Below are 14,602 nucleotides of genomic sequence, written 5' to 3' on the forward strand. Positions count from 1 at the left end.
AGTTATGTTACAAGGGAAGACCGTCACTGCACTCAATGTACTACCTCTCTAAATCTACTTCTCTCTACCGCCTTTGGGACTTTCTAAGTGTTTAGCCGTTACAACAGTTGATGTTGCACCAAGGATATTGTGCTGCATAACTAAATACTTATAAGGTCCCAAAGACACGACCTATTGGCTATGCCAATGCTTGTTTCTTTATGTCTAACCTTTATAAGTAAACAACATTCCGTGTTGTCATTATATCACTGGTAACAGACAAAGATGGGTTTGTACAAAAGATGTTATTTTTAATAAAAGCAAAAACATTAAAGCATCACAATTTTCAATCCAGACCATAAAGACCCCTTATTCCTCGAAAGTCATAACCATGGAGAGGCTAGTTATAAGGGATGTTTGAAGCTCTACAGTCTCGATCCAAAAAGCGCAACAGCTGACAAATGTTTCGTCACATCCAGTGACTTCCTCAAGGCTTTCAAAGAAGAATATTTTCTTTGATAAATTATGTTTCTTAAAGTTAAATGCCAGACGCGGCCACGGTACAACCAATACTTTCTTAGTTAACCCGTTGTGTGCTCATGACGAGCTCAGCTCGTCTTGAGACACGGTTGAGCTGTACTCATGACCAGCTGAGCTCGTCACGGCCGTTGGAACGTTCACACGTGGGGATAATTTCCCCGCTGTGCTGAATGTTCCGAAACTGGTGTGGCCGTGACGAGCTGAGCTCGTCATGAGTGCATCTCGACCGTGCCTCATGACGAGCTGAGCTCGTCACAAGCACAGTGGCGCCGCGCACTGCCTCCCCGCACAGCGGGGGGGGGGGGGGACACCCCGCAGTGAAGGGGTTAAAGAAGGTGAAGTCCGCCTATCTCACGAGTTAGAAATCTGGAAGTCCACCTAACGGGTGATTCCGAAAAGGTTTGTCATAACTCCTGAATATGTTAGTGTCTCAGGTTGTTGCGTTTTCCGAAGCCCGATGGACAAGTTCCAAAATATGCTTGCCCCTATTATAAGTTCGTCATTTCATAGTTCCATATACAGATAAGTATGTGACCTTTTAGTTTCTCTTGTTGGAAACGGCCATAATTCAATTCCCATGCGGGCTATAATAGGCCCCACATAATTAGTGCCGAAATCTCTCATCGGACGTGAATTCCAAAGCCCACGCCGCAGGATTTCGGCACTAATTATGTGGGGCCTATTATAGCCCGCATGGGAATTGAATTATGGCTTATGTTGTTTATGTAGTTTCTTGCCTGCTGCACTGTTTCAGTAGTATTCTAATATTGAGACCATTCGGTCATTATCTTTTAACGTTTTATATGTGCCTTTTTGGTTTCCTAATGGTGTTAGTCTTCCCAAGAGCAATCCTGACTCTCTTAGTCACATACGTAAGAATGTTGACATCATATTGTTGTCCTTAGATCGATCACTCCTGTGATGCAGTTAACACTTGTAAGCTGGAGTAGTACTGTATGCTCTGCGTTTGCGTAACCTTTGATCAGCTGCAGCAGGAGAGTCCTATTACTGAAACTTTAATATAGAGCAGCAGACAGGTTGGGTGGTAAGTGTGACTAGTCGTCTATAATTCTATAGTTGCAGGTTTGGGTATTCCCAATGCTACCACAGCAGGTACTGAATATCCTGGTCGATGTGTACTCTCACGTGTGATGTCCCAGTAAAGGAGTAGGGTTTTTAACCTCAAGGTGTTTGTGAGCCAGGTATTTGAAGCGCCTGTGATGGCGATGGGTATGGTGTGAGATCTGACAGAGCTTGTCCTATTGCTACAATGCGCTGCACCTGAAGGTCTCCATTTGTTATGCAATGGGTACACTTAACGTGGTGTGGAGGAAGATTTGAGCGACACTTTTGTGGGTGACCGGAAGTGTAATGTCTGCGTTCTGAACAGTTTGTACTAGACTAGAAGTTGTGACAATGGTTGCAACGCTATGGGTTACCTTTTGTAGTGCTTTGAAGAGGTGACCTGTTTGCCAGAATAGCAATTGATACATATCACCACTTTATGGAACTGAGGAAAGGATCCAATATTTAAACGGTATTTAGTAGGCTCGAACTAATGACTTATTTCTGAAATGTGTTCGACTGTCCCAGTAATTCACATGCATCACTGAAACTGTTCACAAACCAGCAGTTGTATCAAGAGGGCCCTCCTGGCTTTAGAAGACCTACAAACCTTTTTGTGTTTCTTCGTACACTCCAGTGTCCTGAATCACCCTTTTTTTTTCTTCTCAAAGAAAGCAACATTAAGTGTGGTCACACATAGGGCAGAGCATTATTACACATTATACATATCAGGAAATCACAGTAATTAAAAATCTGGCAAATCAATATCTATCATGGGTCTAAGTCATTTCTTATATTATTGTGATCATCAATCAATTAGCTCGTCAACAGTCGTAGTCATGGGGGGCTCACATATGGTTCCCCTGTATTCATTCCATTTGGACCACACCGCTACCCATTTCCTCGGGCACCCCCTAGCCACATATACCTCCTTTTCCTTAACCATGCTCCAGTCCGTGTCTTTCTGCCACGCACCGAGTGTTGGTGGTGCGGCGGCCCCCTGAATCACCCTCTTAATAAATGCAAATGTACTGTAATGTTCTCTGGCCTGTTTGTCAATGGATCGGGCTTCCAGAGGCCCGTCAGTGGGACTGCAGGGCAAATCTGGAACATAGGAGCAGTTTCACCGTATACCTAGGTTGATTGAAATATATAATAAATCCCCTTTTGTTCGAAGAAGTGACAGTCTCCATGTGTCTGTTTTCTGCCAGGTGTGAGGTGCTCTGTTTTACAGTCTCCTCTACGAGTTAAAATGCACAGTGCCCCCAAAAGTATGTACCTTAACTTCTTTGTAAGGCAGACCATAATTGATCGTGAATAATAATTTGCTTGTGATCTGTTCTAGGTGTATGATAGTTTTCTTTTATGTATCCTGTGTATTATCTATACTTCACTGTGATCCTTTTTGTGTTAAGTTATTAAAAAGTAAAAATAAGCAGTTGATTGTTTCATAGTTTGACTTGAATCAAATGATTGGCGCTTCTGTGGTCTTTGCTTGACCACTGCTAGGTAGTGCCCGGGTACTTGAACTCCTGCAGCTCACTGTGTGCTTTGCATCATCTTATGAAAACACTATTGATCTGTATTCATTTTAACCCTTGCCTCTCTCTGCCAAAGATATAAATACAGTCTCTTCACAGGAATGCACCATCCCCTGAGTCTACACTCTGCTTTCTTATTACAGGGCTTATATTGCAAACCGAGTGACCGACAAGCTGACTCCGATTCATGACCGCATCTTCTGCTGTCGCTCCGGCTCTGCTGCAGACACGCAAGCCATTGCTGACGCAGTCACCTACCAGCTTGGATTCCACAGGTGAGCCTGCAGGAGCTACTTTGTCTAGTCTACGTCCAATTCCACTCAAGCACCCCGGTGTGTCTTTCACTCTCAGAAATCCCAGAGTCAGTAAAATGGCCAACATCATCCAGCTTGTAATCCACGGAGCTGCACACAGTGGGCGAGTTATGCCCTCGTTTGTTTCATTGTTGTTGATTACTTTTCTGGTTTGATTAACCATTGTCAACGTCTCCTAATTCGCATTAACCGTACCTGTTACACCACTTACTGTTCTGTAAGTGTATTTTAATGAGACGAGACAACCCTTGAGCACCAGGATCTTGAAGTTGTATGTCCTGGGTAAACTTTGTACAAAATATATCCTATCTGCTGATTATTTCATAGGTAGTTTCTTCACTTTGTATGGAGTGTTGTTTGCATGCAAGTAACGAAGTGTCAACTTAGCAGCTCCAAGGCACAGATATTGATACAATTCACTAGATGCTTAGATTCTTTGTGAAATGGTCCTTGCAGTTCATCTGCCAAACGTTTTGGTGCCTAAAATAAAAAAAAAAAATTAACTTTATGTGGTTTAGTAGTTGTGTGGTTCGATGGAGGAATGGTATTTGCTAAACAATCTTCATTTCAGTAAAACACTTTTCAAGTGTGAGGGAGGCCAAAAACCTTAGCTCGTAAATGCATCCATGTGAAAATGTGATACACCAAGCTTCACGTGGTAAATTGATCTCCCCTTTAAGTGACGAAAAAGCATTGTCTTCTAATCTGCAATGAACCTGTTCCCAATGTTGTATGATGCCTTACTAATCATGGATTCCAGTTTAGCATCAAACCTGTGGGCAGGTATGCTCTTGTACTTTGAGAGACCATGAAGTAAGTAAACAAAAGTCACGGTACCCTCCAGAATACAAAATGTACCATTCAGTTGATCACAAACATGTTAAATGGCTGGGGGCGGTATTCAAAACACAAAGCTTATCATGCTATTCATCACATTTAAATGAAGAGTTCTTCCCTTCCTTTCTATCTAAGTACCTTACCTAGTGTTCGGACCTTCAATTTTACGTGTGCCAGAGATGCAGTGTCTGACTTAATTGAGCACGTCTGCTGTGATGGCGAAAGATACCCCCTTTTCCCTGAAATAATTGACCTCTTTGTTAGACCTGTTGTCATATAATGTTTTTTTCGTCTGCACATAAAATATAACGGAGACAAAGGGAGTTTATTTATCACCGAACGCACTTCAGTCTACAGTGCAGAATCGGGAAGAGGTATAATCTGTGGTTTTGACTAATCTCTTCAGGGTCAGAATATTTTGAAAACGGACACTTACTGAATTTGAAGGATAAGCTAGTAGTGCAAACCTGCGACTACATGAAGACCTGTTGGTGTGTTTGGCTTGAAAATATTTTGGGAGTGTTGGTATGCTGCTTGCTTGAACCATTCAGTAGTTGAATTTTGTACTATCAATCAAAGTAGCATTTGTGTTGCGTTTGAACGAGAAGCACTGGTTTCCTCAGAGGTCAAGCGCTCTGTGATTATCGACGCACATATTGAAGGTAATTCTTTTGTGCGTTATCTACCAGATGCTTGACTTGTTTCAGTGCAAACTAGTTTGCCAGTACCCACAGTATTTTCCCTAGAGTTGGATTTTTTTCTGCCTGCAACTAAATCTCGGAATCTACTGGTCGTAGTGGCATTTTTCTTGTAGTGAGGCACCCTCAAGGTAACACCTGTTGCCACTAGTTTAGTTAAACAAGGGTGACATCATTTTCACCATCCATTTCTCATTGAGTAAGGCTACATGGATGGTTCAAAACATTCAAAATTCACTTTTTCCTCTAGCACGAGGAGGCTTCCCTCACTGGGAGAAATGAAGACTGTCTTTGGGTTCCATGGAAGACATGGTTACGGGCCCTGGGGTGGTTACGGGCCCTGGGGTGGTTAGGGTGAAGCAGGTTCACGCTTCGCTACTTCTGAAGGCAATCTAAGAAGGTATTGACCCTGGTCTTATTTTTGTTTCTCTTGGGCAGGGATGACCTCCTAGCTTCAGGGCAGTGTTAGTCATCCTGTCCCCATGCAGGACAGAACCGCGTTATGCAGATTGGTAACTGCTTCATAGTGACCATTGAGGAGGAGCGAAGTAACAATAGCGCCTGCAGAAAGTTCTGATCGTAATCGAAATGTAGACCCTTAATAAAGAGAGAGGATGAAGACTCCACTCTTCATGTAATCGAGCCTGGTGCACCTGAAAGCCAGTTTGGAAACTAGAAAAGGATTGGGAAAACTTTGCAAAGGCTGGGTGCTGTGCTATGAAAAGTGCAGAGTGCCTAATGATGGCTGACTAGTCTGGCTTTAGGAAGATGTATGGCCTGCCTGTTCGTTTAAGCTGCCCTCCACACTTGGCATTTCTGCGCTCTTACCATACCTGTTGTACCATTGTGCAGTAATCTGGTTAATGAGAGAGTACTCCGATCTCAGAGAGGAGGCTTCTGCCTCCAGCTCTTTTGGATCCCTCAGTCTGGTGACTCCCTCTAGATCCAACAGGAATGTTCTTGCAGTGCTCTGGTTAGGCAGTTCTGTGTACCATAGATTTCATTATTGCTGTAATAGTCCAGTTTTAAAATGCTAACTAAAAACTATTAATGGGAACTCTGTACTTGTAGTTCAACCAGTAACATTGTACATGTTTATAAGGGTCAAGCCCTGTAAAATCCTTATCACAAGTTCCGTCTTTCCATATACTCGCGCTCGCGTTAATGTGTAAAGTTTCTGTCCCTCTGGGAAGGACCTATTGATGTGTCTTTATCTACTAATGACTGTCCTGTTCTCTATTGCCTGTTAGCATTGAGCTCGGCGAGCCACCTTTGGTGCACACCGCTGCCAACCTCTTCAAGGAGATGTGCTACAGGTACCGGGAGGAGCTCATGGCAGGGATTCTCGTAGCTGGCTGGGACTCCAGGAAAGGAGGCCAGGTAAGAGCAGTCACCGAGCCCTGTCAATGGGGGGGAGTCCTTTTCAGGCGTTAAAAAAAACAACAAAAAAAACATCGAATTTAGGTGCTTGCAATAATCAAAAAACGTTATTCTGTTGTTGTGGAATCCCAGTAAAATCCATACATTTCATTAAAATCCTGCCAAATCGGCTGGTATCCACCACATTATCTAAATCTCTGCATAATTCTTATTCCATTATAGGCTTGGCTTTTAGTTTCTGCACTCTTAATATCTGCTTCCTGGCCTCAATGTTCTGTTCAATTACACATTTCACAATAATCCTGGAATAATGTTTCGGTATTTCCATAGCACGAACTTAGTGGGCTAGCAGCGGAGCACTGTACGGGTGCAAACCCCCATTGGGATACATGAGCTGGTGGGTGGGACGGATGGAGGAGGCAGTGCTAGTGAATTTGTAGGGCTCGTTGAAGAGGCGAGTGTTCCAGTTGTTATAGGAGGGTTGGTGCTTTTCTGATATTGGGGGTATGTTGCTCAATATCATGGGGGCATAGAGTGAGGTGGCCTCGTTTTTCCTTCCTGCAGTGTTTAGTTTCTAATGACTTCCAGATATTGTTAATGTGTTAGCTACATACAGGAGTCTTGGAGTCGAGGGCCTTTTACGTGATGCAGCTGATCTTAAAGTTGATCCGGCTTTGCCAGTGGATTCAGTGTAGGTATTTGGTGTGAGGGCAATCTAGTTGTATTGGTTTTTTTTCCGGCCCCTTGATGAGCCTTGCTTCTACGTGAAGGAACCCTTTCTGGGAAGTGAGGGCTGCCACTGAGATTCCTTTGTTTGGGGTGTTGCCTCTATATAGGTTGGAGAGGACTAGGACTTGAACTGTCATTCGCTTGGGAGAACATTCTCCACTTTTTTAAGGGAGTGAGTTGGAACCAGTCTGTTTTAGTCTTTATGGCAATGTGTTCTATAAGAGCGATTCTAGTCCAGGGTGAATCTGTTATCCAGCCTGTTGGTGTCAGTTGGGGTGTGAAGCCTATTCGGTTTAAGTTGGAGAGTCGTGAGTGAATCAGAAAATGTTTCGCATTGTTGGTAAACAAAAGTGATGGTGTCTTTGTGGGGTTTTACATCCCGTAGTTTGACATCCAGGTTTGGACGTATGTGGAGCAGGCTTTGATCCGGTCATTGGCTGAGGGGATTTTGAAATAGTTCTCATCAATATACTGGTGGAGCTTGAAGTTTTCTGCAGGGAAGGCTCCCAGTTATTCCATATAAAGGAGGATGATCCATGGGGATGCCGCAGCTGACTGGGGAGATTGGTTGTTCTTATGTGAACAAGTTGTTCTCTGTTACTGGGGTAGGATGGGAACAACCATTGCAGGACAGTGCCGGCAGCGCCCATGCAAACTTTCAGGGTGTAGATGATTATTGCTGAACGGTTGACTATGTTGAAAGCTGCTGAGAGGTCGAACAGGACCAGAAAGTTGTTTTTTGGTAATGAGGAAGGGGCGTCACTGACTACATGGACCTTGGCTGTTTCAACACTGCAGTGTATTCTAAACCTGGATTAATAGTCTTGAAGTAGATTATTCTTGATTTTGTGCTTTGTAGGTGGATGCCTGCTGCCTTCTCAATTTTTTTTTTCCCAACAAATGGGAGGTGGGTTATAGTAAGTTGGCATGTTCGGCTGGATCTATTGTAGGCATTCTGCTGGGACAGGATATGTCCAATCTTGAGGTTGTCCAGGAAAATTTCCTGGGTTATCCAGGAGTTAACAATATGTGGGGGGCTTTTCAATACAACAGAGCTGGGGGAATCCGGTCTCTTTGTAGGCGTTGGCTTTGTGTGAGCTCGTAGTGTTTAACATATAGAAATCCAGTCTGTACATGCAGCTACGCGATATGCTAACTGCTGCTTTTAGATCGTGGTTCTTACAGGAATTAATAATGTGACCAAATAAACTGCTACAAACTCCTAAATGTAGGTATTCCATGCCTGAACTGAAGCAAGTCTTCTGTAGGTACTGCCTTAAATATCTGTTGGTCCAAACGTGAGCCAGTTGTCTTTTCTGTTCGCAGGTTTATAGTGTTCCCATGGGTGGAATGATGGTGCGTCAACCCTTTTCCATTGGTGGCTCCGGTAGTTCCTACATCTATGGTTTTGTGGACTCCTCTTACAAGGCAGGAATGACAAAAGAAGAGTGCTTGAAGTTTACTGCCAACGGTGAGTTTTCATTCTCTCCCTGCCATGTTATTAGTGTTTTTTTTTTTTACTGTTATGCACATTGGGGCGAAGTTCAGAAGTGATTTATGATACATGCAGACTGTAAATTCCACCATCTCCTAAAGCGCCGGGACGCCTCTTGGTTGCGGCATCTGCGCGCTATACAAAATAAAATAACATAACATAAATTCAGTTACAATTCTTTCATACCTCTTAAAAGTGCACGAAAATGTGCTCACAATACGCACATTTAGCCAAACTGGTTGCAGATGCCTTAATCAGTGAGAAAGTTTGGGGGTGGGGAGTTGTCGGATATAAGCCTATTTCATTTTGGGTTTCATTAATTTTTTAGTCATAGCTGTAGTAAAAACTGCTGAACATAATTATGTAACATTTTACGTTACCAAGTAGGTCATAGCCACAGGGCTTTTTTCTTGGGTACCACCCACGCAAGACTGACCAAAACCTTTCTAACCTGAAAATGCCTACTCAAGTGACCCGTAACTAGATACAATGTAGCCAGTGTTGACGAGAGTATTGTACTTTTAAGTTTAGCGTTGGCATTCTACATTTGAAATGCTATACCTTTCATTAGGCCTTTCCATATGGTCACACTATATTGTGCTACAGTTGGTCAAACGGGGTAGCGGGTGGGAAACACTTCTTGTTCTTTTGAGTGATATATGCCATACTGAGGGTAAAATGGATGTTGCAGGTGCTGAAATACACGGAAACTTGAGGTTGCCGTGCACCTAGTAAAGACTGATACCTCTGAAACTGTGGTGTATACCGATTTAATAAGTAAGATCTTTTTAGGTCTCTCTGAGCCAGCGCATGCACTGCTCTGAGAGACATTTTGTAAGTGGCTTTCGAAAATACCACCACAGGCTTTTGGTGGCCTCAAGCTTGCGTTCATGCGCGCAGCCGCCATGCGATCGCGATCACTTTCACTTTCGCAGCTGTGTCACTTTCACAGCTGCTCGGCCAATGCTACGCACTGGCAAAGCCAAAAGGCTGGAAAACAATGTCCGATCAAATTTGTAAAAAAAAAAATTGGATTCTTGTTTTTAGGATTTTATTCCGGTTTTCTTTTTTTCAACTTCGGACATATGTATGCTGGAACAATTTTGCTAGCTTTATGTTTCTGTTACTTGTCTGTTTTGCTGTCTGGGTGTTACCGCCAAACAACTTTGAATATGCCGCAAAGCTCCATGCCCGCAGATGACTATACTTTAAAAAAAAAAAATGTATTACCACTTTTGTTCATACTCCATGCGTTACTGTGTGAAAATAGCAATCAGTAATTTATGATTGACTATCAAGCTGTGCTCACGCGTTCCTAGTCCTGTCTGCGCGTTGTGTGCTGCTGCCATTGCAGTCCGTCCTGACTTCTCTGCCTTCAGATGACTCTTTACAAAAAGTAGTAGAGGGCTTGTGCAGTCCATGTCTGACGATGGTCTGAACACCTCATAAAAACAGTCCCCTCACTCAGGTCATGCCATGCGTACTTAAGTCTTGACCAGAACTCTGCAACTTGACAGGTCAAAGAGCGGCTTTTCTGACGTGTTCAACTGGAATGCGTGCGCCAGAGATTTTTCAAGTAGAGCAACCTCATTCCATTACTCTGACAGCCTAATTAATGTACTGCTTGTCTGGGCACAGACCTAGAGGTGCAGATCAGAAGGCAGTACAAGTATTTGTTTTCCGAAGTTTATAGACGGTAATTTAAATGTTATCATTTTATTCCAGGGGTTATCACTTATCACCCTCAGTTGGGAGGAGTGTTCGCACTTTCAGGGAGGGCATCCATAGGCCATCATTCTTTATACTTGTGTTTTTTTATTACTACGTGTCTGAGCCCGGAGACCCACGCACTACGAGCAATATACCAATTACCAAATAAATATACACATTTTCGTTTGACATCAAACTTGTGACACACAAATATCAAGCGCACTTAAGTTATTTAGAAATAACAAATTCAACATTGGTAATCGTATGCGGTCCAACAAAGGTCCTAATTTCAGGTTAGGCGAAGCGCATACCACGGATGCCTTATTATTAACTGGCCAACTTTTTCCCTACCCGTCGTGCGGGCATATAGGGACTGATTTTTACCCGTTATGTAATCCGACTGGTGAAATCGCAGGAGGATCTTACCCTGTACCAAAGTACCTGCTCGTTTCTGAGCAGTGCAGTTACTCTCCAATTAAAAGTATGACATCTCTCTTGAGAAGTGCAGGCACTCTCCCTCTTAAAATAAGCCAGCATTGGCATAGCCAATAGGCCTCGCCTTTGGGACCTTTACAGTGTTTAGTCATGCAGCAGGTGTTGTTGCACCTAGAATATTGTGCTGCATAACTAGATACTTAGAAGGTCCAATGCTTGTTTAACTTACTGTATGTATGCGAAGTTCCTTGATAATCTGTTAGATAGCGTTTTAACATTTTATGTGCTTTCTCAAAATACCTACTATTGACTGGGGATTCGTACTCGACATAGATCATTTCTATGGTATACTGTACATCTGTTTAGTTGTTTTTAGCTATTAGTCTTGCATACCCGAGCAAGAGAAACATTTGAAAGGTTAAATTGGATACAGGATTGCGAAGTTTGGAAAATAAACACATTCTGTTAGACATGGGATCCTTTTTTCCCTTCATCCAATGTAGGAGCCATTGGTTTTTGTGTTTTTGTATTTTACAACTGGGTCCCTCACATTGTTTGACAGACTTGACTAGATGTTTTTGTTGTGGTCACCTTTGTTTGAAAGATTCTTGAATAACTACAGGATGTGTGGGTTTCACACAGGGGTGGATTCTGCCTCCAAAAACATGACCAGTCCATAGCTTTCCCTGCTGTATTTGCATCTCCACCTGCAGATGTGTGGCTCATGAGAGATTCAGTCTTGAGGGGCTGCTTTGACAGCACAGCGGCTGCCAGACAATTATGTGAGAACCTCATTAGAGGAGCTTAGCTACGCCCACATGTTGGAAGCTGGGAGTGCATGTTTTGATTGGCAGAATTTGTGCTTCCACAAAAAGGTGCTTGCCCTCCCCACATTTGTTTATCTAGCTGCCGGAGCATGAACTTTGAGGGGCATATGCATGACATTGTAATGCTATTAAAATGTCGTGGATAAATTATAGGGTTTATTCTGGCAGCAGCACAGATGGTAAGAAGCCAGCCCTTAACCTACATGGATTTTAGGTCTGGTTTGCCAGTGCAGCTGTCACTTGACCTTTTAACCTACACCAATATTATTCTAAAGTAAATTGCTTCCACACAGACATATATCCATTGCCATGCTATCTACTTTTGATGCTTCCTGTTACCATAAAGCATTCCTTTAAAATCAGACCTATTGGCATTGCCAATGCTTGTGTGTTGGTGCTCTGTTAGTGAGAATGAGACTTACTGCTACACTTTGGTGCATGGTAGGTTTTAAATTGTAACCACAGTGTACCTCCAACACATTGCTTTGTCACTTGAAACCTACCCATAATGCTCCTTGTCAAAGCTTATCAGTGACTTTTGTTTAGCGTTTTTGAACATGCCCTGGGACCACGAAAGCTTATGAAATATTTGGAGATTCCTATGAAGAACTGATAACTGGTGGATCACTTTCTTTTCCATCATAAATGTTCTGTCCAAAGTAGCACCCGCCTCCTCATCATGGATCCGTTGTTTGAATCGGGGTACTTGACTCGCCCCGCACAAACTGCATAAAGTTTTTCTCTGAAATCATAACGTATTGGATCTTTTCCCTGCTTTTTCATTAAAAAAAATGGCTAGAATGGTGCTTTCGACCTGATATTACATGAGCAAATGAAATCTGAGAAAAACTATCCGACTTTTTAAGCCCCAGAAACTGTTAAGAAATGGGATCCCTAAATCAAATTGGCCTTCTATTTTAAGACGAAAAGCTCAACTTCATCCTGCACCATCAAACCGCACACCTTTTTTTTCAAGCCACAGTGGAAATAGTTTTAACTAGAAGGGACCAAGAGTTCTTACTTTACAAAGAAGTCTACATCCTAGTCCTCACTAACCAGAGCTCAGCCAGTGCAGGAATCCGACTGGCAACGGGATCGTGTAGATAAGCAACTAAAATTGGGTGAAGAGAACTCCATGCATATTCTTGTTCTGTTATCTGTCTACAAGAATCCTGGAAGCGGACTTCACTTCCCTTTTAAGACCTTTTGTCACATACAAAACTTAGCTTCAAAGGTCTCCAGTGACCGAGCTAGCGGCGGTCGCCTCACCCTGGTTCTTTCTACCTTGGGTATTATGGAAACCAAATGTATGCTTCCTGTCATGCTTGAGACCCTGCATAGCCACCTGTCCGCTCAGAAAATTGTTAATTATTAATGTTTCTTTTCCCCCCAGCAGCTATTAGAAGTAAGTCTGCTTTAAAGTCTGTTTTCTGGGATATCAAACACTTAAATTCTTTAATAATAACTGGGGGCGACCATGTTAATTGACCTAAACATGAAACTAGTTCTCAAACATTTGGTTCACTAGATGATCACTAATTTATGTCCCTACTATGATTTAATTACACTCATCAATGTGCCACAAAGTGATATTTTCAACCATACACTTAGCTGGGCTTCCACCGCTTAAAGGGTAATTATTGCCCCAGTTGCCCTATTTCTCACATGGCGGCAGCAGGATTTCAAACCATACCTTCTTACGTGTCCCAGTTTCATGACTGTTCCCAATTAGAAATTATTTTCTGCAGAAAAAGCAAACCCAATACTCCAGCCTTTTGTCAAAATGTGGGTTTATCTAGCCATGTGACTTCTGTACACTTGTAATTTAACATACACCCGCAATTTAATGATTCCAAAACTTTTCTTCGACATGCCTCTCAAAGTTTGAAGAACTCTTTTTAAGTATTTTATGACCAATTTGTAAATCGGTTTCGTGAAGAGTGTGACAGCAATTTTGGCAGGTTGGCCGTGGGTCAAATAAGTCTGCAACGGAAGTCTCTTCCAAAGTTACCAATATCTTCATTTTGATATTGGAGCGTAAAAAAATTAAGACGGTTATAGTCAACAAGCACTTAACATTATAGGACTGAAATCAGATAGCATCTGAACACAGCATAAAAGACTCGAGGCTCAGTTGGCTGTTAATAGTCACAGCACTGAACTGTAGTGTTAATAGCTACACGTCTAACATTCCTTTTCACACCAAACATCTACTCTACTAATCGCACAATTAACTGGGCACCGCCAACTTGTGTTATCCAACCTAACCTTTCTGAAAGCAAGGTTAAGTGAAGTCACTTGTCAAGGACTCTGTGTTCGAACAGTATTCCATTTGCTTTCCTCACGGACAACCCCACATGGTTGAATAGCATACTAACTATCTTTAAACTAATATATAGACCCTTGCGGTTATACCCTCCTCCTGGAAAGTGTCCACCCTAGAACCACCGCATAAACATGGCAGACCCTAAAAATTGTCTATATGGATCACTAATTTTTTATGGCAATCTCTTTGCTAAATCTGTACCAACAATACTTTCTGAATGCACACGAAGAAAGTTTTTTTTTTTTCAAGTTTTCCCTGAGACTTTATTCTACCAACTGTTTCACTACAGACAATATCATGGGATGAAACCTATTGCTACCCGTGCTAGTTGTCTGCTGTGTTGATTACTGCTCAGCTTTCGAGAAAGAAGACGGGAAGTGCTAATGTGCATATGTCAATAACTGGGAATTGACCATACAATATTGCATTTCTTGATAGAACTGTACACATGCACCTGGGTGCAAGTAAAGTTCTTTAATGGAAGGGAACTCTCCCCTTCAAAAAGTACTGCAAATGGTTTAAAACCTGGTTGGACACTGGTACCACTTCTGTTCACCATTTCTTTAGTGGTTCTCCCTCAATTATTAGAACATACAGGTGTGCTAGCAGCGAAACTGGGTGGAGTGAGTAAATAACCTATCATACACCACCTAATGAGACTTGAAGACTACAACAAACTAAACTATTTGATAATTAATGTTTCAAAACCAAAGATCATGTTTTTCG

General features: G+C 42.4%; 1 protein-coding gene across 1 annotated transcript in view; it reads left to right on the top strand.

Annotated features, from left to right (window-relative positions):
• Nucleotides 1-14,602, top strand: part of PSMB6 (proteasome 20S subunit beta 6) — a 53,823-nt gene that overhangs the window by 37,285 nt on the left and 1,936 nt on the right. The window contains exons 3-5 of the mRNA XM_086946227.1: nt 3,269-3,400; nt 6,225-6,354; nt 8,410-8,554. Coding sequence (XP_086802353.1) covers nt 3,269-3,400; nt 6,225-6,354; nt 8,410-8,554 — 407 coding nt within the window. The remainder of the gene's footprint in view (nt 1-3,268; nt 3,401-6,224; nt 6,355-8,409; nt 8,555-14,602) is intronic.

The sequence above is a fragment of the Lissotriton vulgaris genome, chromosome 12 (genome assembly GCF_964263255.1).
Source record: "Lissotriton vulgaris chromosome 12, aLisVul1.2, whole genome shotgun sequence".
Taxonomy (NCBI): domain Eukaryota; kingdom Metazoa; phylum Chordata; class Amphibia; order Caudata; family Salamandridae; genus Lissotriton; species Lissotriton vulgaris.